The 22,337-nt window shown below is 34.8% G+C and overlaps 1 protein-coding gene across 2 annotated transcripts; it reads left to right on the top strand.

The window, feature by feature from the left end:
• The first annotated feature begins 1,594 nt into the window (after positions 1-1,594).
• meru (ras association domain-containing protein meru) lies at positions 1,595-20,412 on the top strand. 2 transcript variants are annotated; one of them, XM_017630033.1, is made up of 5 exons: positions 1,595-2,267; positions 15,204-15,577; positions 15,812-15,971; positions 16,710-16,837; positions 19,072-20,412. In XM_017630033.1, exons 2-5 carry the CDS (start codon positions 15,239-15,241, stop codon positions 20,032-20,034), a joined length of 1,590 nt encoding a protein of 529 aa, XP_017485522.1. In that variant the 5' UTR covers positions 1,595-2,267; positions 15,204-15,238; the 3' UTR covers positions 20,035-20,412. The 2 variants fall into 2 exon arrangements, with proteins under 2 accessions (XP_017485522.1, XP_017485521.1); XM_017630032.1 differs by lacking the exon at positions 1,595-2,267 and adding an exon at positions 2,938-3,205.
• Positions 20,413-22,337: the final 1,925 nt, after the last annotated feature.

The raw sequence follows: 22,337 nt of genomic DNA, 5'->3' as shown, positions 1-22,337 counted from the left end.
ATTTTTGGAACTTATCGATATAATGATCGATATTTTTATCGATTTTGTTATCGATACTTTCGGAACTTATCGATATAATGATCGATTTTGTTATTTATTTTGCTATCGATATTTTCACTTATCGATATAATGATCGATATTTTTATCGATTTTGTTATCGATACTTTCGGAACTTATCGATATAATGATCGATTTTGTTATTTATTTTGCTATCGATATTTTCACTTATCGATATAATGATCGATATTTTTATCGATTTTGTTATCGATACTTTCGGAACTTATCGATATAATGATCGATTTTGTTATTTATTTTGCTATCGATATTTTCACTTATCGATATAATGATCGATATTTTTATCGATTTTTTATCGACATTTTAATCGATTTTGTCATCGGTTTTGTTATCGATATTTTTATCGATTTTGTTATCGATACTTTCGGAACTTATCGATATAATGATCGATTTTGTTATTTATTTTGCTATCGATATTTTCACTTATCGATATAATGATCGATATTTTTATCGATTTTGTTATCTCTTTATTATCGATTTTGTTATCGATTTTATTATCGATTTTGTTATCGATATTTTTATCGATTTTGATATCGATATTTTTATCGGTTTTGTTATCGATATTTTTATCGTTTTTGCTATCGATATTATAATCGCCTTTGTTGCCGATATTTTTATCGATTTTGTTGTCGATATTTTTATCGATATTTTTACTGGTTTTGTTACCAATATTTTTATCGATTTTTCTATTGATATTGTTATCAATAACCATACCACGTATTCTACGTTTAAATATAGCGGCTGTATCTCCGATACAGCCTGCAGACCAAGACGAAGGCGCTGGACTGTTGCTTTTTTTTTTTGGGTGTTTTTTAGGGGTGCTATGAAAAATAGTTAACATTAGGAAATGGTTAAATAAGTGAATAGATATTGAAGAGAATATAGTCTTCTGATCGACAAGCAATGATTTGCAAGAATTCTATACCATTACGAAAAATACTTTTTCACCATATAAAATACATAGAAAACTTTAAGCGTTTTGAGCGACCTCTAAATATTTTTTTTGATTTCAAAATAAACAGGCGTATAATTTTCTTCGGTATACCACAGTCCTAGAGGGTGAGAGCATTAAAATTCAGACTACTTTTTTACCACCCTACATACAGTATATATTTGCATATGTGTGAGTATGTATGTGTGATTACATTTGTATAACTACGCGTTCAAAGCCCGCGTTTTTAAATATTAATTTTTTATGCGCTTTCGGTTGCTGTTTGCGCGCGCCCTACCCCTCCACTTGCGCTGTCCGCTACCACAATCGCTTTGTTGGCCGTTACCAATATACCAATAATACGATTGTCGTCTTCTTTGCCAATACAGCGCAAAGGACACACATACATACATACATACATTGGCTGCAAGCTTTATCTATGTATTAGTTAGCTCACACTGGTAGGGGATAGTGCGCGTCCTCTTTCTGTTTTTTTTTTGCTTATTGCTCATTTTCTTTTGTAACTGCGCTTTTTATAGAAGTTTTTGTGGTAGCAAATAAAAATTTAGTTAGTCACTCGTCGTCAAGGATACGGTGCGTTTCGTTTCATACGTTTGTCGGGTTTGTACCAAAATTTATTGCTCTTTTTTTTTACATTTCCCACAGATGTTCTTGTTATTGCTACTATTTTTTGGTGTAATATTCCATTTTTCGTTTGCAAGTTGAGAAATTAGTAAGGCGCCAGTAAACCGCCACATATATACATATGTACATACGACGATTATTAGTCGCGTAGTCTTAGTTACCAAAAACCAAATCAAATCGTGCCACAAATTGCACACATACATACATACATATGTATGTACATGGCTCACACAAACAACACAAAAGCATTGCAAGTGTTGAGGCGAAAATTGCACAGCAACAAAAAAGTAGTAGGCAGAAAAAAAACTTGAATTGTCGCTGCTTTACCAAAAAAATGTGGTAGAATTCGTGTTCGGAAAGTTTTTTTTATAATGCCAAAAAGTTAGTGAAGCAACGACCGTAATAATCAAGCGGAAAGCGCACGAAGCAGCTTGGGAAAGCGGCTGCAAATGATGTGTCTACGCCACACCCACGCATACTCAGCTACGTCAGCGCAGTCAGCAGTCAAGCAGGCGCTCATTTGGTCCGTATCGAATTTGGAACTGAGGCGAAAAGGTTGAAAATATTTCCACCTTTCGCTGATCCTGTCAAGTGCAGTGCACTTTGCCAACGAAAAGTAAGTCACAAGCCAATGGCAGTAAATTTAGGAATATGTATATTCAAATATGTATACAAATACTCACACACATATGTACGGACATACATGCATCCATACATACACACGCACATCAAAGCAAACGTTACGCGAATTTCACTTCGAAAACCTGCGTCAGCGGAAATTCTCCACACAACCAACGAACAATAAGAAAACCCAAAAGCAACAATAGCCACTCTGCATACTACACCAAATTTCAACTAGCTTTTAAATTGCCCTTTACTTCACCTATTCTACCTTTTAACCTGCTTGCTAACGTCTATTCGCTTCCGGTTAGCGGCACAAATTGCGTTTCAATTCCGTTTACTTTCACACACACACACACACACAAACATGTGTGTTTCATGCTAAAAATAAGTGCTACATTTCATTACCTGCGCGTTCCGTACTTGTCCAATTGGCTTGCGCTCCTTAGCCAACAACAAAAACACTGGCAGCACCAGCAATAACGGCTGCGAGCGTACCTGTCGCTGCAGGACCCTCCCTCGTTCGCGACTAATGACAGCCACAGCCGCGCTAGCAGCGCTATTCTGTCAGTCAGCCATCCTAGCCTTGCAAGGGCTGGCCTGGCCAGCTAGTACGTTCAGGCAATTCGAATTCAGTCAGTTAGTTTAACGTTTACACTTGCAGGGCTAACATGTAGTCCTCCGCCACCAACGCATTAAACAGGATCAACGATTTTATTTTTTGTAATTCTTACTTTTTGCTGAAGAGTTCTTTTATGTGATTTTAAGTTTTTGTTTTAGTGCTTGTGTATATTTTTGGTGCAGGAGTGTCCAAAAAAAAATATAATTTTAAAGTATTTTGTGAAAAGAAAATTATGTGTTAAGGGTTTTGCTTTGCAGTACATTTCAAATACCCGTAACTACTGGGAAGTTTTTTTGCAAATTAAATTTGGGGTGAGTTTTACAGCTTTTTTCAATTGACTCGTAAAAATATTTTTAAATATACCTTTGACACATACCAGCTTTTCCTCGAAATTGACTTTAATGTCGTTGAAAATTTTTATGTAAGATTTAAAATTGATTTTCAAAATTAAAAACAATAAAATAAAATTAAATGAAAAGAATTTTGAATTTTTTTTCAATCATGCATTTTTAAGAAGCTGAATTGACAAAATTAAAAAAAAAACACTGGTATTCCTTGAAGATTTAAAGTTGATTTTCAAAATTAAAAATAACTAAAAAAAAATAAATAGTGTTTTGAAAAATTATTTTTAAAACGCATTTTTAAGAGGTTGAATTCACGAATTTAACAAAGCTGTTAAAATTTATATGTAAAATATAATCAAGTATTCCTAGTTTTCATTTTAAAGAAATTCTATATTTATTTGCATAAAAAAAAATTACGATTTTAACTACAATTTCGAAATTTATATAAGAAAACTTTGCACTTTGTTTAATGGTTTTTAATTGTATACAAAAAAATCACATGCAGATCCTTGGCACTGGGAGAATTCACAGTTGACTTAAACTATAATCTGTGGTTCTTTGGGTGCCAAAGCTCAGTGTGTCGATCGCACCACAAAATGCTGAAAGATCATATTCAGCGTAATTCAATAAGACCGCAGTATTTCTTTAACAAATAAAACGCAACAAAATTTGCCGAAATTACTTTTTTTATTTGTTTTTTTTTTTTAGTCTATGACATTTATCTATGAAACAATGCGCGTATTTTCAGCTCTGGAATGGTCTCGTGGTTATTAGCGTAGACCACACTTATCACGGAGCCTGACAATAGAATTTTTTAGGCATACAAACATAGGTCCGTTGTTAAAAAGTCCGTTGAATGGTGTTGTAGAAAAGGTTAAACTGCTGTGCACAACGACGAATTGAGATGGTAGCGGCATGATCCACACTTTGTTCCACAGCAGCAATATTTTCGGCCGAACGACGCACGGGTGTTGCCACGTTTTGCACCTACACATTTTCTTAGAATTTCTTCATCGAACGGCTGATTGTTGACTCAGATGGCTAGAATCACTTTTACGCGTTATTCAACTGAGTATAGCTCCATAACTAAGTTTGCCAAAACCTTTAGCACCAATCGTCTAAAAAAAATATATAAAAAACATGAGCATATCACAAATAATTACTCTCAAAGATTTGCATCATCCTATAGTAGTAACAAGTAAGGAAATTAAATTGGGCGGAGGCCTACTTAATACACCACGCGGACGAGTTTATAGTTATGTATTGGAAGTTCGATTTATACTAGAACATTTCGAATAACCATCATTAGCATGGACACAGAGCGGCTGGACGGGCTGCCACGGGAAGTGGGCGTGGTTTGTCCTACTAGTGAAATGTGGGTGTGTACTGCGCTCGATAGTGACAATCGTAAACAAGCAACTCGTCACGTAATAATGCATGTTACAAAAGACGTGGTAATAATGACTAGGGAAGACAAAAATATGCAAATGCATATCGCATATGCAAATGCATATTATGACACAAAATGCATATTTTGGCGAAAATTAATTAAAATGCATAAAAATTATTATTTTGGTAATAAGTTAATTAATTTTCGCATAATTGCGTCTGACAATACCTTTTCCATGCTCGTAGTTGGCAACACTGCCAATCCCTGAGCAGATAAAAAGCTGATACGCGAAATGGCGAGCTACCGTTGGATGTGTGGAACATGCACTACCTTGAATTCAGTGGATGTATTGCGCCTGCAATATTGCTATAAAACAGTATTTGTAACTAAACACGATTTCACGGGCATTTTAAACCCTAATATAAAAAACTATTATTATGAAAAATATTACAATTTTTGTTCGTTTTGTTCAATCAAAAGTCTCTCCATAAACTTCTCAATAAATGCCCACACTTGTTTACGTCACAGTGACTCTATGGGAAAATGTTATAAAAAAGACAGACTTTGACAGCGCTCTCACGAGAAATGAGTTTCATATCGAGTTATCTATAGCTCTGATCCAATACTTTTCGTGTAAAATCCTGTAAAAATGTCAAACAGAAATTTCTCTCTGAAGTGAGAGTACAAATTGAGCAACAACCAAAAAGTACGGGAATAAAAAAGAATTTTTCCTATAAAAACGTCAAACAGCCGATCGCTGACAAACAACTGAAAGTCCCGTTATATTCTAGTAAACAATTTTAATATACCCATAAAAACATTTCGACTGTTGTTTTCCAATAGCTCTAAACCGGTTTTGGTGGTTGAAAAATTCAATAGAAATGTTTCGTTTTTAGCGAAAACTGTTTAACAGTTTCCAGGTGTGTTGCGAACTGAGCAGAGAGTTTTATTCTGCGTCTATTGTAACTGCGCATAATTAGCAACAAAAATATTTTGAGTGATGCAAAACTTCATTAAAATGTTGCAATATTTTCACCCGGATAGTTGTCAACTTTTAAATTCTGTCCAACAAAGTCTTGCGACGTAGAGCGTTAATTTTCAATACTAACATACTATATTTATGCACAGACACTTTTTATGCGAAAATCGGGAAAATTTTCGTTATATATGTACATTTTTGGGGCATATATCAAGCATATTTTTAATATTTTGATGTCATTTTAATGATTATATAATTAAGTTTTTTGTGCATATTTTAGTCTTCCCTACTAATGACACATAAGATTTCAGCTTTTTTCTGTAAGTGAGCAATTACTCAAAACTTCAAATGCATTACCTAGAAAATCATGTTTTTTGAGATAGGACGATCTTCTAGTAAATAAGCTGTACTTTTAGTGCTGACAAATAACCAAAAATTGAATTCTTTATTAAAATAAAAAATAATAGGACTGGTACATTTTAACCGAAAACAGTACCTTTTTGTTAATATTTCGGTACTAATAACTTTTTACACTTTTCTTTTAAGTGGCAACCGTAGTTATAATTATTCTAATTTTTTTCAGGCGACTAAGATATTTTTTATTTAATTTTTGACATCCACCTGCTTGCCAAGTTTCGGGCGGATTTCCTTTTAAACATCGATAATAACCTTGCTTCGATGATACAACATGATCTCTTAGAAAAGCAAAACATCAGAATTACTAAAGCAGACCAAGTTAAAAACCTAACGAAAAATTACTACACAGCAACTTTCTCAACTGTTAATATGTTTCCAAAACTTAGAACACTACTTTTTTGCGCCTACTGAACATTTTTGTAGAACGATTTAGTTCTCTAAAACAAATTTTTAAATAGCGTTAAGCAACTTTCAAAGAGATCCAACATTTGTTCCGTTTAACATTCAGAGTTTAGAACTTTGTACGAAAAAAAATTTCCCGTAAAATTGTATCAGAAGTGTCTGAAGGCAAAAGCTGTAGGACAGTTTACTCAGGACCATTTTGTAAAAGTGAGACTGCTCAGACCACTTAATTACTTAAACCAAATTTTTGAAGGGAAAATTAAATAAAATTGGTGGAAGAAAGGACTCCGATTCGCTCGAAACACACATTATTTATTTACAGATAGTTCTTAAATGGTTGAGATAATGGACGCTTCTGTGCTAAGTTCAGAGTTTGAACTTCAACATCCGTTTAGGATCTCAGACTGATGGAGTATTTTTGGAGGGGAACAATGCCTCGGCAAAAGTATTAGATACTACGTTTATACGCACAGAATAATCGACTTAATTGAAAGCGCTGAAATTAGCTGTTTTCATTGTACATTTTATAAGTTAACATAGTAGAAAGTGATAAAAATCTAGTTTTATTCGGCATTATAAAATCGTGGCAAAGAAAAAGAACGATTACACTATGCGACAGACAAAATCGGGATGGGATGAAACCAACGGGAAATGTTATATCGGTCAAAAACCGATGGAAAAACGTTATATGAACAGATTAAAGGAATTGTAATTTTTAATTTTTTTAAATTTGTTTGAGCAAAATCGGACTAGTGGTTCTCGAGTTATGTCAAAAAAAGCCACCAAAGGTGACAATTTCCCCTATATGATAGTTATATACATATCTCGTTTCCTAGACGTGACCCAGCGAAACGCCGGGACACGTATAACTTCTTTTTTACNATAGTTGCCAACTTGGTGCTTTAAGCACTAGATTTAGAGCTTTTGGAAAATTAAAACGCCAAAAAAATGGTTTAGTGCCTAGTGCCCTTTTTAGTGCTTTTTTCTGCACTAAAATGTCTGAATTTACAAGAATCTACAAATTTAAATGCACTAAAATGCAAACCATGATTGATAAAAAGATGCTGTTGCAAACCCACGTTCTTGCGTTCTTATTAAATTGTATTCGCGTTGAAAATGCTAGCACGCAGATAAGTTAAGTGTTTATTTTTTTATTTTCTTGATTATTGATTGATTACACAGTCCGAAAAATTTTAACTTTTTTTGCCGCCTGAGTTCATCGGGTTTTAGATTTTTCGGAGCTGAATCCAAATCTGGCTGCAGAATTTCTCTACCACGTCAGAATTTTGAGATATCCTAACCTCTAAGTGTAAAAACACGGGCTATTATAAAACAAAATTTGTTTCGCTTATCATTAAGTATATCATTAAGGTGTCATTAAGTATTGCTCTTCCCCTTCAAAATTCAATTTCGTTTGTTGCGATTCGAATATTCTTTCTCCAGATGTACCAGTTTTAATGTGCAGTACTTCGGTATTACTTCGTAAGCATGAATGTGTATTTATTTATACATGTAAATATTGTTTATTTTTTTACTTTTGTTTACCACAAACTGTTATAAAAGAAAGTATCCTTTGATTAAAAAAAATTTAGTGCTTTTAGTGCGGTAAAACGCTCATTTTTCCAAGGCCTGGTGCTTTTTGAAATTCAAAAGTTGCCAACACTGTTTCTAACTGTCTGGAGAAATAAACTACCGATTTGAAATGGAGTGTGAGCCAAAACACTTCGCTCTTTCAAAGCGAATTGAAATTCAGTTTATACATATGTTTTTAATCGCGGCGAAATGAATTAAAGCGACTTATGCATGCGTATAAACGTAGTAAGAGTCAGCTGAAGAGTGAACTTATTGATTGACAGTCAGGCTACCATCAGGGTAGTAACTGGAGTGATGAAGTACATGCTCTGTGTAGAACAAAAATAGTTGAACTCTGTGCCAATATTTAGATGGATGAATATCTATTCAGTGTTCGCTCTTGTTGGATCTTAAATCTAGTTGTAGTCTGTGTTACAGATCCATGAGGATCTCAGCCAAGCCAAGTATGTTTTGCAGTTAGTTATATAAAATTTTATTTATTTATTCATTATAGTATAATTACAGGTACAGACCAAAGAATAATAGAAAAATAATATGTATATTATTACTTATACAATGGATTTATATAATAAGAAAAGCTTAAGTTTATTATTTAAGACATTCTTCGTGAGCGAGCATGTAATAAATATGATTCGATTTTCGAAGGAAAAGCGAAAATTTTAGGAAATGAAAAATGACACTGACGGGATGGTCGAAACGGGTATGCCGACCTTAAAAGGTCAACGCACAGAATTTCTACTCACTCCGTCTCAGTAAACCGGAGATTCTTTAAACAACGGCATATTTGGAGGATACTATGGTTGTTTACTACTAAAAGGATTGAGTGTGAAGTCCTAATTAAATCGGCGACCTAATTTTATAATATTTTAAATTAAAATTCATAAAAAATTGTGTATTTTGTTTAATGTAGGTTTAGAACAAACTTTTTTAGGGCTTGCTATGTAGAAGGGGTTAAAAAAGATAAATTTGTATTTAATCACAAAAATCTTACGAAATTTGTTCTTTAAGTCTGATAAATTTGACATATTATTTAAATTTATTCGCTGACTTAAAGCTGATCAAAGTCAAAATATTTTTTCGAATTCTCGCAATTTAAAAAATCAAGTTTTTCGAACCCCGATAGTGACCCCTAATATTTGTTTAATTGTTTTAATTTCGTGGATGTCTTTATTTTGTACGTTATTGAATTTTGTACGGTATTGAGTTTTATTTAAAGACCGCCCTAATATGTATTAGCTTAAATTCTGCGCTATATTTTTACAAAATAATGATGTTCGATTTTCTAACCTTTTTACCAGCTTTTGACCATTAACTTTAATATAATATAGGGGTTTATTATATTATTTTTATATCGTAGATTAACACCTCGTGTGTATGCATGTATACTGGTTTCTGCATTGAGTCAAAGTTTTTATTATCACTAGACACGTAATCAATAGTCCACTAAAGAAATTAAGAAATTATATTGAATGTTTTATGTGCATTTTATTGATTTTTAATTCCTTTTCGGCACATTTACGCAAATATAAAGGAGCTTTAGTTGTTTGGGTCATAAATGTTGCATTCGAAAAAATTACAATGAGAGTAAAATAATTTGAAGATGTATGTATGTACTTATATAAATTTATATAACTATAAATTTTCATTTTTATTCATAAGACATTTTATGGAAATTTTTTATAAATTTGGCGGTTAGACTAAAGCTTGATTTTAAAATTTACATTTGTTAAATATTTGTTTACATATTTATTTATCCCACTTTGGACTAAACCTAATGTAATATATGTACTGATAACATGTTTGCTATTGTCGTCCGGTTTTTTTTTATTTTATTTTTTTTTGAAAACACATACATACATTGAAAAAACTACAATTATTTTTACTCTACACAAGGACTTGTGCTTTGCAATACATATCCTGCATTATGTTTTTCGTTTATTAGACGCATACCCCTCGACCATCGTCCACTAACATACTCGGCAGATTTGCAAATGAAATCAGCTTAAATGTAATTACATAGCGACCATAGTTTATTTAAATGAATGTCTCATTGACAACGAATACAAAGCGGCTATAGATTATTCGAAATACACACTTTTCACACATTTGCGCTAAGGACTTATGTAGTACTACACAGCAAAAAAACTCTGCGACGAATCTCTAAAGAGAGTATTCCGGGATTAGTCTCAATGGAGTACGATTATTTGAGATCAATTAGTATAATTAGTATTGGCTCATGCCTTGCAGATGTAATTGGAGATTAATTGGCCCCCGACTCATCTCTAACGGCATTAATAATAATAATAGATTGGCGCTTACACATATGTTAGTGTTTGGCCGAGCTTCTCCTCCGATTTGTGGCGTGCGCCTTGATGTTGTCACATAAAACGGAGGGACCTACAGTTTTACGCCGACTCCGAACGGCGATTGTATTTTTATGAGAAGCTGTTTTTCATGGCAGAAATACACTCGGAGGTTTGCCATTGCCTGCCGAGGGACGACCGCTGTTAAGAAAAAACCTTTTTTCTAAATTTTTTGCGATGTTGCTTTGACCAGGGTTTGAACCCAGGCGTTGCGGAGTGGAAGCGCGCACTGCTTACCACTACACCACAGCGACCGACACGGCATTGGCATGTACATAATGTATAAAGAGTATTCGCTTAGGAAGCCCCAGAACCCAGGATATGTGTTTATAAGTAAGAGTTTCTAGGTTTCACTTCTTTTAACTGGTTAGCAAAAGTAAACCGTGTATTAAATGTTCACTGATGTGATGCTGCTACATACTACCAACGTGAACATTAGGATGGTCCCAATAATTAATGTCGGAACTCTAATTCTCTGACCCCCTAGGATAAAATATAGAGGTCGTTCAAAGCGCCAAAGTTTTCCATGTATTTTATATGGGAAAAAGCAACTTTTCGTAGAAGTGGTACAGAATTCTTGAAAATGCATATTTTTCGAACGGAGATTTCCAATAATAATACCCAATTGATTATTTAACCATTTTTTAATGCTAAAGATTTTTTATTGGCCCCCCATTGCATTTTCTGGGGTTTTGGCGGACATATACAATATAGTTACTATGAAAAAAAATTGTTAAATAAATATTTGGCTATTATAATTGGGAATTTTCTGAAAAGGAACCGAGTTTTCTGATCGAAAATATTAATTTTCAAGAATTGTATATCATTTCCATGAAAAGTTTTTTCTCATATAAAATATGTATATACTATATGGATATAACCCAAAAACCTTCCATTTTTGGTCGCGGCCGTACCGTGTTTTGTTTGCTTGTATCTTTGTACTTAACTTTTTACACTTCCAAAATTTTTTGTTGACTATAGCACCTTCCCAGTGCCTTGTAACGTTTGTGATATACATACATTCTTTCAGTTTCCTTCCTATTTTAAGCTTAGTTACGCTTGCGAATGTCGCGTCCGTAATCCAGGATATGCCCATATGTACGTATATATCGTCGTTTAAAGTACAAAACCTCATGTTCACACTCGATACAATTATAACGTGTTGGCTACTCTTATAGATTTACGTTCTTTTTTCTAAACTATATGTTGGAGGGTTGGCACCTGTTTAAAAACTCAAATTGGACTTGAATTAAGTTACTGAAATTATTTTAAGACCATGGGTGTCAAACCAGAGGTATAAGAATGTTGTAGTTTGGAAATATTTTCAAGAGGGTTGAAAAAAAACTTCCAATCTCTTATGTTTTTTGGCAATCTAGTTTTATGTAAGTATAAATATTTTAAATTTAAGTAAGAAATTTTTCCAAACCACTTCTGAACGTCCCTAAAGGCAAAAAGTGGGAATGAGTCAGATAATCTTTCAAACAGGTTCGCAGCATACCTGCCGCCGAACTCATAACTTCTCTTCGCTTGGAAATTTAACACCGCACGCACTCACTAAACGGCAATCAACATCGAAGTACAAATAAAAAAATGCAAATTTTCTACTCATGAATTTCACCACAAAATCATCAATTACGCCTTAAAATTGCTCTACGATATCCCTATTTCCATCCAGCGCCGCCATTTTTACGTTGTAATTTTCGGAATTCGTTCTTTTTTTTTCTTTGGAGAAAGCTCGAACATTTTCGTAATAAAGCACTTGGGTTGCTTGCATTATCCAACACACACACAAATACATATACTCGTACAAATGTGTGTATGTACATACATATATTTTCAAGCTAGCTGTTTAGTTGGTAAATGCAAAATAGGCACCACATGAAAATATGTTTTACGAGCTCCGGTACGTACAAGTCACGGAAATTCCGTGCATTGCATATTTGCACGTCAGCGCACAGTTGAATTCAGTTTGAAAACTTCTTTGGAAACACCAAATAGAAAGCCTTGCTTTTTCGAGCACAAATATCGGAGCGTATGTACACACATAGCTACGCCATCCCATCCAGCTAGCAGCACCTCACACTCGCCAAACGATTTTCTTGCCACCTCACTACCGTAAAACGAAAACTGCATGCCGGCTAAGTCCTACCAAATTTACATATGTACATATGTATACCGTCTTACCTGTGTATGTAAATTTGTGCGCTCAGGTGCCACCGTCAGTATGGCGCGGCATTAATGTGCAGCAGGGATAATTTATTTTATCGCTTGCAACAAATCTAAATTGATCGTTCGTTAGGCTCCCTATACTAGAGCGAGAAACTCTGCCACCAACACCATCACAGCCACCACATGTGGTGCTTATTGTATTATTGCTGAATAACGGTATTTACTCAAATACTATACACATTAAATGTGTGATTCGTATCATGATAAAAATATAGTAAGGTACGTGCGTGCGTGAGCAGGGAACGGATTTTTAGGACCTAAAAACCTATAAAAAAAAGGCAAAATAAAATAACGAAATAGGCTGGAAAAGGCAAACTAAAATAGCGAAAAAGGCAGGAAAAGGCACTAGGTATTGCAAAAAAAAAGTAAAATAAGGCACTAAAAAAAGACAGAAAATACGAAGAACAATCAAAAAATACATTTATTTTAGAAATGTTTATAATACAAGTAAAAAGAGAAAAACTATGAACTAGTTTCATTATATCAAAAATTTGTACTTTGAATCTTTGACTATTTTATGCTTTCGAGTTTCTAACTCATAAAACTTCAATCTGTATAGTTGTAGTAACATTGAACCACAAGATGCATTGTGACGTTTTCTGGCAGTATTTTCATTCGATTTTCGCGAAGAAAAGCCTTGAATGTACTAAATGTGCGCTCGACGTAAATTGATACAAGTGGAGCCCAATTTAAATATGGAACGTTTGGAACGTTCATATTATCAGGAATAAGGGCGTTTTCCTCGCCCTTTACAATTTTATCCACACCCTTTATTGTCTAAAAGCCTACGTCAGCTGAGAAAACGGCTTTGAATTTTTCCAACACCAATTTGGCAAAAGGTGTGTGTATATTTTTTAATCTTTAAAAAAAAAATGTAAATGCTATAATCACTTTTTTAAAGGTAGAAAAGGCAAAAAAAGGCAACATCAAATGTGTATATATGGAATCAGGGAAAGCTAAATCGTGGACATTCTTAATCGTATATACTGTACTTCTTTAGCAGAAAAAAAGGCAATTGCCATAAAATCCGTTCCCTGGTGATGATAAAAGCGAACATAGGTACACGTTTGTAATCGACGCCTTGCTCGATGCTATGCTCATCGCTCTGCTCGCCGCTCCACATTAACCTTTGAAGACTTCGCTTTAGTCTTTTTCATCAGTTAGATATAAGGTTTGTATAGTAACCAATAGTCAGTACTAATTTGTACGGGAACCTGCAAATTTTTACTGGAAAAGTGTATGGTAACCCAAAAAATTTGCAAGAGTGCACTACACAACTATTCACTTGCAAGTTTTTACTAGCTTTGTGTTCAATAACTTTTTCTGCTAGTTTTCTCTTCTTCTCAATTTTACGCTCTATTTAAGTTACTATACAAACCCAAATTGTGATAAACTTATGTATATATATATACATTTAAGTGGGCGGCATCACGCCCATTTTCCAAAATTCCATAATAATGATACTTCTTTTCAAGGGATTGTTGTTAGTATCAATTTTGGATGAAACTAGCGACCTTAGGTTTCAAGCATTTCTCGAATTTACCGTTATAGAAAAGTGCGCATAATTTTTTGTCCGATTTCAATAATTTTCAAAGTTTTCTCTTTATGTGGCAAGCACAATTATCATACCGAGTTTGGTGTAAATTGATCGAACGGTCACCGAGATACAGATAAGTGGTCATAACTGAGCGGGGTCACGCCATTTTTTTAAATTTTAATATAAGCGTATTTTTTGCTAAAGAATTTTTGCAAACATCCATTTTGAATAAATAAGCTTCAGTATTTACTGATTTATAGAAGCTTCCGTATTTCTGTAAATAACCTTTATATGGGATATGGGCGTGGTTATTGTCCGATTTTTTTTTTAATTTTCAGCCGTTTGGTACGTTTTGACAAGACCAACAACTGTGCCAAGTTTGGGAGAAATTGGTGTAGCGGTGCCAAGATATAATATACACATGTAATCATAAGTGGGCGTGGCTACGCCCATTTTCCAAAAATTTACAATATTCTTATTTCTCGCCTAAAAATGATTGTAAATATCAATTTTCAGTTAATAAGCTTCAGTAGTTACTAAGATATACCAGTTTTCGTATATCTGAAAACAACCGTTATATGGGAGGTAGGCGTGGTTATCGTCCGATTTTGCGCATTTTCAATACCATCCATGCTACGCTGAAAAGAAGTATGCATACCAAGTTTCGTTAAGATATCTCAATTTGTACTCGAGTTATCGTGTGCACAGATGGACAGATGGCATGCAGCCTACGTCAGCTGTCAAATTAATTTTGACAAGCAGTATGTGTGATCAACTTTCAAGAAAGTTATTGATCGGACCCCGCACTGTTAAAGCCGCGAAAATATATAAGCAGCAATGATGAAACATTGGTACCGATGATGTTTGCGTTCACTTGCGATGTGGGTATGAAAAGTTAATTATGACTTGGGCACACTGTTGTCTAAATCCTTAACAAAAGTATAATTAAAAATATTTTCTCGAATATTCTTACAATTTTTCAGATGTATGAAATATGTAAATTTTTTATCTAAATATTCACTAATAAAATAATATATTATATTTGCAATTTTCAGCTACTGTTCTACATAATACTACCCTCACTTCGCCCATGGCTGTCCAACAGAATTCCACACTCATTTATGATAATTTAGATGAGTGTCCTTCGTTGCTCAAAGAACCTGAAGAGCTAAGCCGTTACAGTCCTATATTACCATTGAAAAATCAGAATAATGCAGTCCAACAAAGCACACAGCCATACGATGGCAAGGCTAACAATAACAATAACAACAAAAATAAAAACCAAAACTTCAATCCTAAAATTAAGGAGTTCCACAAATATCGCAAATACGCTAGTAATCGTTTACATCGGAATTACGCGCCGAGTACCTGTAGCGCTCAGAGCGGCCGAAGTCGTACGATCTCATTAAATGGTGCTAACAGTGCAGAGGTAAGAATCTCAAAAAAAATGTACATATGTAATATATCTAAAGTTTCCAAACTCAAAATTTCTTCGTTACGTCTATGGAGCATTTTTGTTTGGAAAATTTTGCAACAACGAGATTTTTTCAGTGTACTCAACAAAAATGTTGTTATATTGAGTTTTCACTGTACCAGTTTTATTCAAGCTTTCTTTACCTGAAAAACTTGTTTGCTTATCTCTCTCTCTCTTTCTCATTCGCAGGAGCAAGGCCAAAAGGAGATACCCATATGGCTTGACGATGAACCACGTTACGTGTCCGGCGTAAATAGCCGCACCACCTGCAATGACATTATCAAAGCTTTGATTGATGACGAAATTCGTAATGGAGGCAATCACGATTATTGTGCCAATCGTGGCAAATGTAAGTCAAGACAACAAGAAACCAAACCATTTCTAGTAATATCTATTACAACACAGCGGTCTCAGAGGGCTGCGTGCGTACGATTGAGAGAAAAATAGATGGCAGGGTAGTAGAAAAGGAGAGCGTATATTTCATTATCCACTATCTCTCACTCCTTTACTCTTATACACAAAATATCCACCTACATACTTATAATGGTCCTATTATCTACATATTTTTTTGATTTCAAAATGCAAATATTTACGTACTTCAACGGTTTACGTTGGCGTTTCTAGATAGCTTGAAATTGAAAATGTAATACAAAAACTAAGTAAATATAAGTATTTATATACTAATTTCTATTGATTTCTTTTCATTTCGGCGCTCGTCTACAACAAACTCGCCGCCACCAAACACCCACTCAAACACCCACCCACCCATCCACCTATCCAATTCGGCATAACTCACTACCCCTGGCGTGACTTGACTGCGCGTCGGTGCTACCTACTTGCTGTTCTGCTGTTGTACACATGGACTACGCTTCCGGTACTTGCCTCGAACTATGGACTCACTTCCGTTACGTTGGCGGGGTCCTGCATGTTGCTTTACATGGCTTGACACCCGCGAATCGCATGCACTCACACACACACATACACACGCACAAACTCATGTGCATATTTTTATATAAAATATATGGCAAATAAAAATAACATGACTCGCTAACTATGTACAACAACAATAAAAACAATGTGCAAATAGTTGACGCAGCATCGCGTGACTACAACGATTACGTTATAACAGAAAGTTGGCGCGGTATCGAGCGCAGCTACGATGGCAATATGGCGATTTTGCCCGTTTGGAAGGCTTGGAGTCGAGTACACAATGAGGTAATATACACTAACATTTACGCGATTTTTTTTTTTTACTATATACATACACAGTTACATATGTAGTTAAACGTGCAAACATACATGCTTTAATATCGCGCATTCAAAGCAATGTTTTATATCATTAGTAGTTCTCGGTAGCGCAATGTTCGCTGGTACCTGTCTGTGAGTCGTGATTATATAACGGTAACAAACACGAATAGCAAAAATATGGAGCCACAGCGGACATGACGTTACACAAACGCGGAAGAGAGGGCCGAGAACATTTGCTTTATTGAGGTGTTTTGGCATTAATCAAAATCTTTTATTAGAAACACTAAATTCACATGCATACATACATATGTATGTATGTATATGTAATAGGCGCTTAAGGCTATCCCCCACCTAACCCCCATTGAACTTCATCTAACAGAGATGGATATGAATTCGGCAGCTATACTCGGAGAAAGGGCGTGGTGTAGAACGAGAAGCTTCGATCACGGCTCAATCGTTAGCGAGATATAATTCAAAAATCGACGGACTCTATACAACCCACTACTAACTGCAATAGTGACATACAGGTTTTATTTTTTAACTGAAGCGAGTGTAGCACAAACTAAATAGTTTTTAAAGGAATCAACAACTTCCTCTGCCCTTATGGGTCTAAGTTGAGCTTTGGTGCGTTGGTATCGGGCTGAGAGCCTACTCCTGTGAAAGCGGCGTCACTTTATCTCTACGAGGTCTGTAAGATCTTATTTAGGTTGGTCGAAAGGACTGGAATACCAGACTTCACCATATATGCAACGCTTTAAACATATATTAGCAAATCTTACGAGTTGTTTTTTTTTTTAGTGTCACTTCCGCTAAAAAAACCTAAAGCATTCTTCTTGCATATATTTCAATCAATGGAGTCCCAGAAACAAGTAAACTAAAAAATAAATCAACCATTTAACCAATTTTAGCCTTAAAACGTTTATTTAGGCAAAAAAAAATACCGAAATTACTAATTTTTTCATTGTCCTCTAAAATATTACAACTGTATTTTTTTTTATAATTTTGGGAAGTTTTTAAATAAGTACAATGTTCATATTGGGGGCAATGGACGTTGGCATGATTTTTATACCCGACCGCACTTGTGCACACGGGTATATTAACTTTGTTCGCACAACGGTTGCTTGTAACAGCCAAAACAAATCGAGATAGATATAGACTAATGTATACATAAATGCTCGGAATGAAAAGAGAAATTGATTAAGCCATGTCTGTCTGTCCGTCCGTCCGTCTGTTCGTGTACATGATAACTCGAGCAGAAATTGAGATATCTTAACGAAATTCGGTGTGCCAGTTATTCAAGGCAGTTTAATATTGAAAATCTGTTAAAAGTCTTTGAAATCGGGAAATAACCACGCCCACCTGCCATATAACGTTAATTTACAGAAACACGAAAACTGCGATAAATCGGTAGCTACTGGAGCTAATTCACTTAAAATCGATGGTTGCAATAACTACTTGGCAGAAAATTTCAATATTATAAATTTTTGGATAATGGGCGTGGCGCCGCCAATTCATGGCCACAAATGTAACGTGCAACGTACGGAAAAGCAATTTGTTGAAAATTATTCAAATCGGACTAAAACTACACCCGCTTACCGAATAACGGTAAATTTCAGATATACGAAAACTCCGATAATTCAATAACTGAGGACGCTAATTTGCTCCAAGTTAATAGTTACAACAATCCCCTAACAATAAATAAGACTGCTATAGGTTTTGAGGAATTGGGCGTGGCACCGCCCACTCTATGACTACAAAAGTGTATTTTGGTTACCTCTTTATCCATTTGTGCCTAACTTGGTTCAATTATATCATTAAGTGTAACTCTGCATATTATCGAAAACGTTTGAAATCGAGTAAACACCCCTACTTACCATGTAAAGGTAGTTCAGGGCCGGTATAACAGTAGTTTTTTAGTTAATGTATATAATCATGAAGAAAAAAATATTTCCATTAGTTGGATGTAAGTCCTATGAATCGATTTATGCAAAGATCTAAAGCTCTTCGAAATCACGTTTTCTTTTGCGAATAACTTGCTAGGACTTCTTTATGGCTCGCGTTGCTCCCGAAAGCCCCATCATCAGCGTCTTCCGCATTTGTTGGGAAGTTCACTCTAAATCAAATACGAATAAGTCCAATTAATGACCCTTTTTTTACACTTTGTTTGTGACGTATTTTGTGATGGTATTAATTTCTTGCAGATTCGTCTCAGCTTAAAACACTACAAAGAAGTCGCCGAACCCACGCCGCCAAAGCAAAACCGTAATTGGCTTCAATCGCTGCGGAATTACTTTGCCAAATTATTTAAATTTACGAAGCGAAATAAGGAACTTCCACTGCCCATCAAAGATAAGCATCAAAAACCTCTCCTAACCATTAAAGAGGAAGAGTCCCCCGACGAGATAGTCTTCATTTTGTTACCCGATAAGAAGTACGACAACGGCTCTGCACATCCACCAACAAAAGAAGTCCTATACACCGCGTCCAACAGCAGTGATTCCACCACAAAAGCGGAGATGCTGAAACGCAAGCTGTACAGCCTCTCCGAAACGCGTGTCTCTATGCGCCGAAAAAAGCGCTTGAGCAAAACCGCAAAACGAAATTGCGAAAAACTACGCGAAAGTCCGCTCGCCAACGCACCAGAGGTGGCAAATAATTGCATACGTCGGCGCAAGGATGCGCCCATACGAAATTCGATACGTCGCAAGTTAGCACAGAAGACAAACGAAATCGATACACTTTACAAGCGCGAACTGGAGCTAACTAAGCGGCTGAATCACAAATGTCAGCTATATAAGCTAAGCAATGAATTGTATTCGAATGCGGATCAGAGGCTTGAGCTCTCGATTGGACAAATACAAAGAAATGTTGAGCAATATGCCGAACAGATTATACAAACCGAACATGAATTGCGCGAATTGAAGAATGAAATCAGGCAGGATATATCGTTAGTGAATAACCTCAAGCGAATGACTTTGGATGCGGTGGAGAATGTGAACGATTGTGGTGTGCCGCCGGCAGCTGAAATGGTTGGAGGACCAGCGCCAACTGTGGTAGGTCAGGAGGCCGGAGAACAGCCGCAAAAGAAGGAGGGGAATACGGAAATGCAATTTGTCGATAATATCTACGAATTTTGTGACAATAACGCTAGCATGTTGGTCTAAGGGGGGTAGAGCGCTGAAGAGGGGGGAAATATTTTACTTTTTTTAAATCGATTGGAGGATATAAAGTATACTTAATTTTCGAAACTATTCATACAGTTAAGTTTTTATGTACACTCTTTAGTTGTTAAAGAAATTTTATTGGAAAACTAAATAGGGGCGTTCGCTTAAACTATAAAAACGCTCGACATTTTCGAAAGTCTGTAAACTAAATTGTAAACATTTCCATGAAAAGTGTTTAGTTTTCGGATTTTCATTAAGTTTAAGAGTATCGCCTGAGTATAACTTGAACTAGTGGTAGTGATATTTCTTACTCCACATATCACCAAGTTTCATGAATACACCTACTTCATATTTTTGGTAACACCAATAGTGCCTAAATTAAAAACAAAAACATCAGAAATTAAACTTCAGATTTTAATTTATAAAACCGAAGTAGCAAGTTCATGTTAATAATATACTATATACCTAAGTTATCATTAGCTGATTCTTTGAAAAGTGTAATAAAAACCGACCAGATAAAAATATTAACAATAGAACTAGTTCATATTTTGTATATAACCAAGTTTAAGCTTTATACTAAGTTTTATATTGAAAAATCATTTTAAAAAATGCAAATATTTTATAAACTGTTACTAAATATTTACGAAAATCTGAAACCGCCAACTTCAACTGTTAATAAAGTTAATAAGATAAAGTAAAATTAAAAATTGTTTATCGTTAATTGTTTTATTTAGGCGAAGTAAAACAATAATAGGGGTCATCACACTAAGCTTGGTACTCGGTGTTCGGTAATTTTTCTCCATGTATTGTTTGTGTAAAATTCGTTATCGAAATATCGTTGTGGCCAGCTTACTAATTTTTCTATTCGATTTGTATTCAATTCTAAATCCGCTCGCTGCCAAAAGGCAGTAAGTAAGTAAAATTCATTCAATTTTCTGTTACAATTAATTTTTTTATTTACATACTAGGAATGTTAATCCCGGGATCTCGGCCTTTTTTAGGTTTTTTAGGTTATTTGCCAAGAATCCCGGGATTTTTGGGGATTTGTAATTTGCACTGATGGCAATAATAGAAACTTTTCTTGACCAGTAATGGCTATATTTTTTTTAATTTAATAATTAAAATTTTTTCGTAAATGTCTAGCTCAATGTACGTGTAACACCGTGCGATAATTTACTATCTTTACTTTACACCCAAAAGTCAATATATTCGTGAAACCATGGGCCAAATACTGTAAAATTGCGATTTTGGTTTTTCACCCTGACGTAAGCAATTCCAAACTGATTTAAAAAAATTCAGTGAAATGTGCTTAGAGAAGAAGTATGGGTATCAAGTTAAAGAGGAAATTCTGTAGAATTTAATAAGATTTCATTTTTTTGTGCATATGGACCGGTAAGTATCGGAAATGTCCTTTTCACATTTTTTCCTAGAAATTTCGCAATATTTGTTTTTGAAAAAAAAATATGTTAAGGACTTATATAAACTCGATAACATCCTTGAATTTCGTCCTTCTAACATTATCAGCTTAAAAAATTACCTATTCGTCCTTGTGAATCCAAAAAATTTTACTTTTTTAAATTCTAAAGAAATTTCCTTCCTTCCTTCCATTTATTTGGTACCCATATTTTTATTCTACAATGCATTGATTTTTTTTTAATAATTTTTTAAAGTAATCATATCTTTGAAATTACAAAGTCCTTTAAAATAAATTCTGATGTCAGAGAGAAAAAATAAAAACTTCACTTAAAAAAAAAAATAGGTTTTAAACCCAGTTATTTATTTTTTGTTTTATGGTAGGAGAGCTTTTAAAACAATTTAGAAGCAATTTCTTCGATTTAAATTGTTGAAAAGTAATGAATATATTAATCCCGGAAATAATCTCGGGATCCCGGGATCCCGGGATTGTGATAACGACGAAAATTCATTATACTAACAAAAGTAAGCTGAAAAGAACGTTCACAGTTGATAAAATACCGGGTATCATGAATGGAAAGCGTAAGGTCTAAGGCCTCGCGTACAAAGACAGCTTATGGCTTAGCTACGAGCTGAGCTGATCAGCATGCTGATAAGCGTTGAGAGAACGATTATATTGGAAGCAAGCAAGTGCGGCATCAGCACGGTTTTATTTAGTTGATGTACCGTATATTTTTAACAGCGCTATTATATTGCTGATCACCTCAGGCCTCAGCGCAGCTATTTATAAGCAAGAAAGGTAAGGAATTCGGAATGGTGAAATTGGAGAGGCGCCTATTATGAGTTAAACTTCTTCAAACTAAATTTCACCATCGATGGCGGAAGATCAA

This window comes from Rhagoletis zephyria, unplaced genomic scaffold (genome assembly GCF_001687245.7).
Source record: "Rhagoletis zephyria isolate East Lansing unplaced genomic scaffold, Rhagoletis_zephyria_1.1 Rzeph_scaffold_07288, whole genome shotgun sequence".
Classification (NCBI taxonomy): domain Eukaryota; kingdom Metazoa; phylum Arthropoda; class Insecta; order Diptera; family Tephritidae; genus Rhagoletis; species Rhagoletis zephyria.
Note: the sequence above shows the minus strand (reverse complement) of the source record. Positions and strands in the feature narration are given on the sequence as shown.

Excerpts from the sequence above, each read along its gene's own strand:
- meru (XM_017630033.1), top strand. The coding sequence starts at position 15,239 with ATGGCTGTCCAACAGAATTCCACACTCATTTATGATAATTTAGATGAG. Across the intron at positions 15,578-15,811 it reads ATGGTGCTAACAGTGCAGAG|GAGCAAGGCCAAAAGGAGAT; the intron begins GTAAGAATCTCA and ends TCTCATTCGCAG. Across the intron at positions 15,972-16,709 it reads TTGTGCCAATCGTGGCAAAT|TTGACGCAGCATCGCGTGAC; the intron begins GTAAGTCAAGAC and ends ATGTGCAAATAG.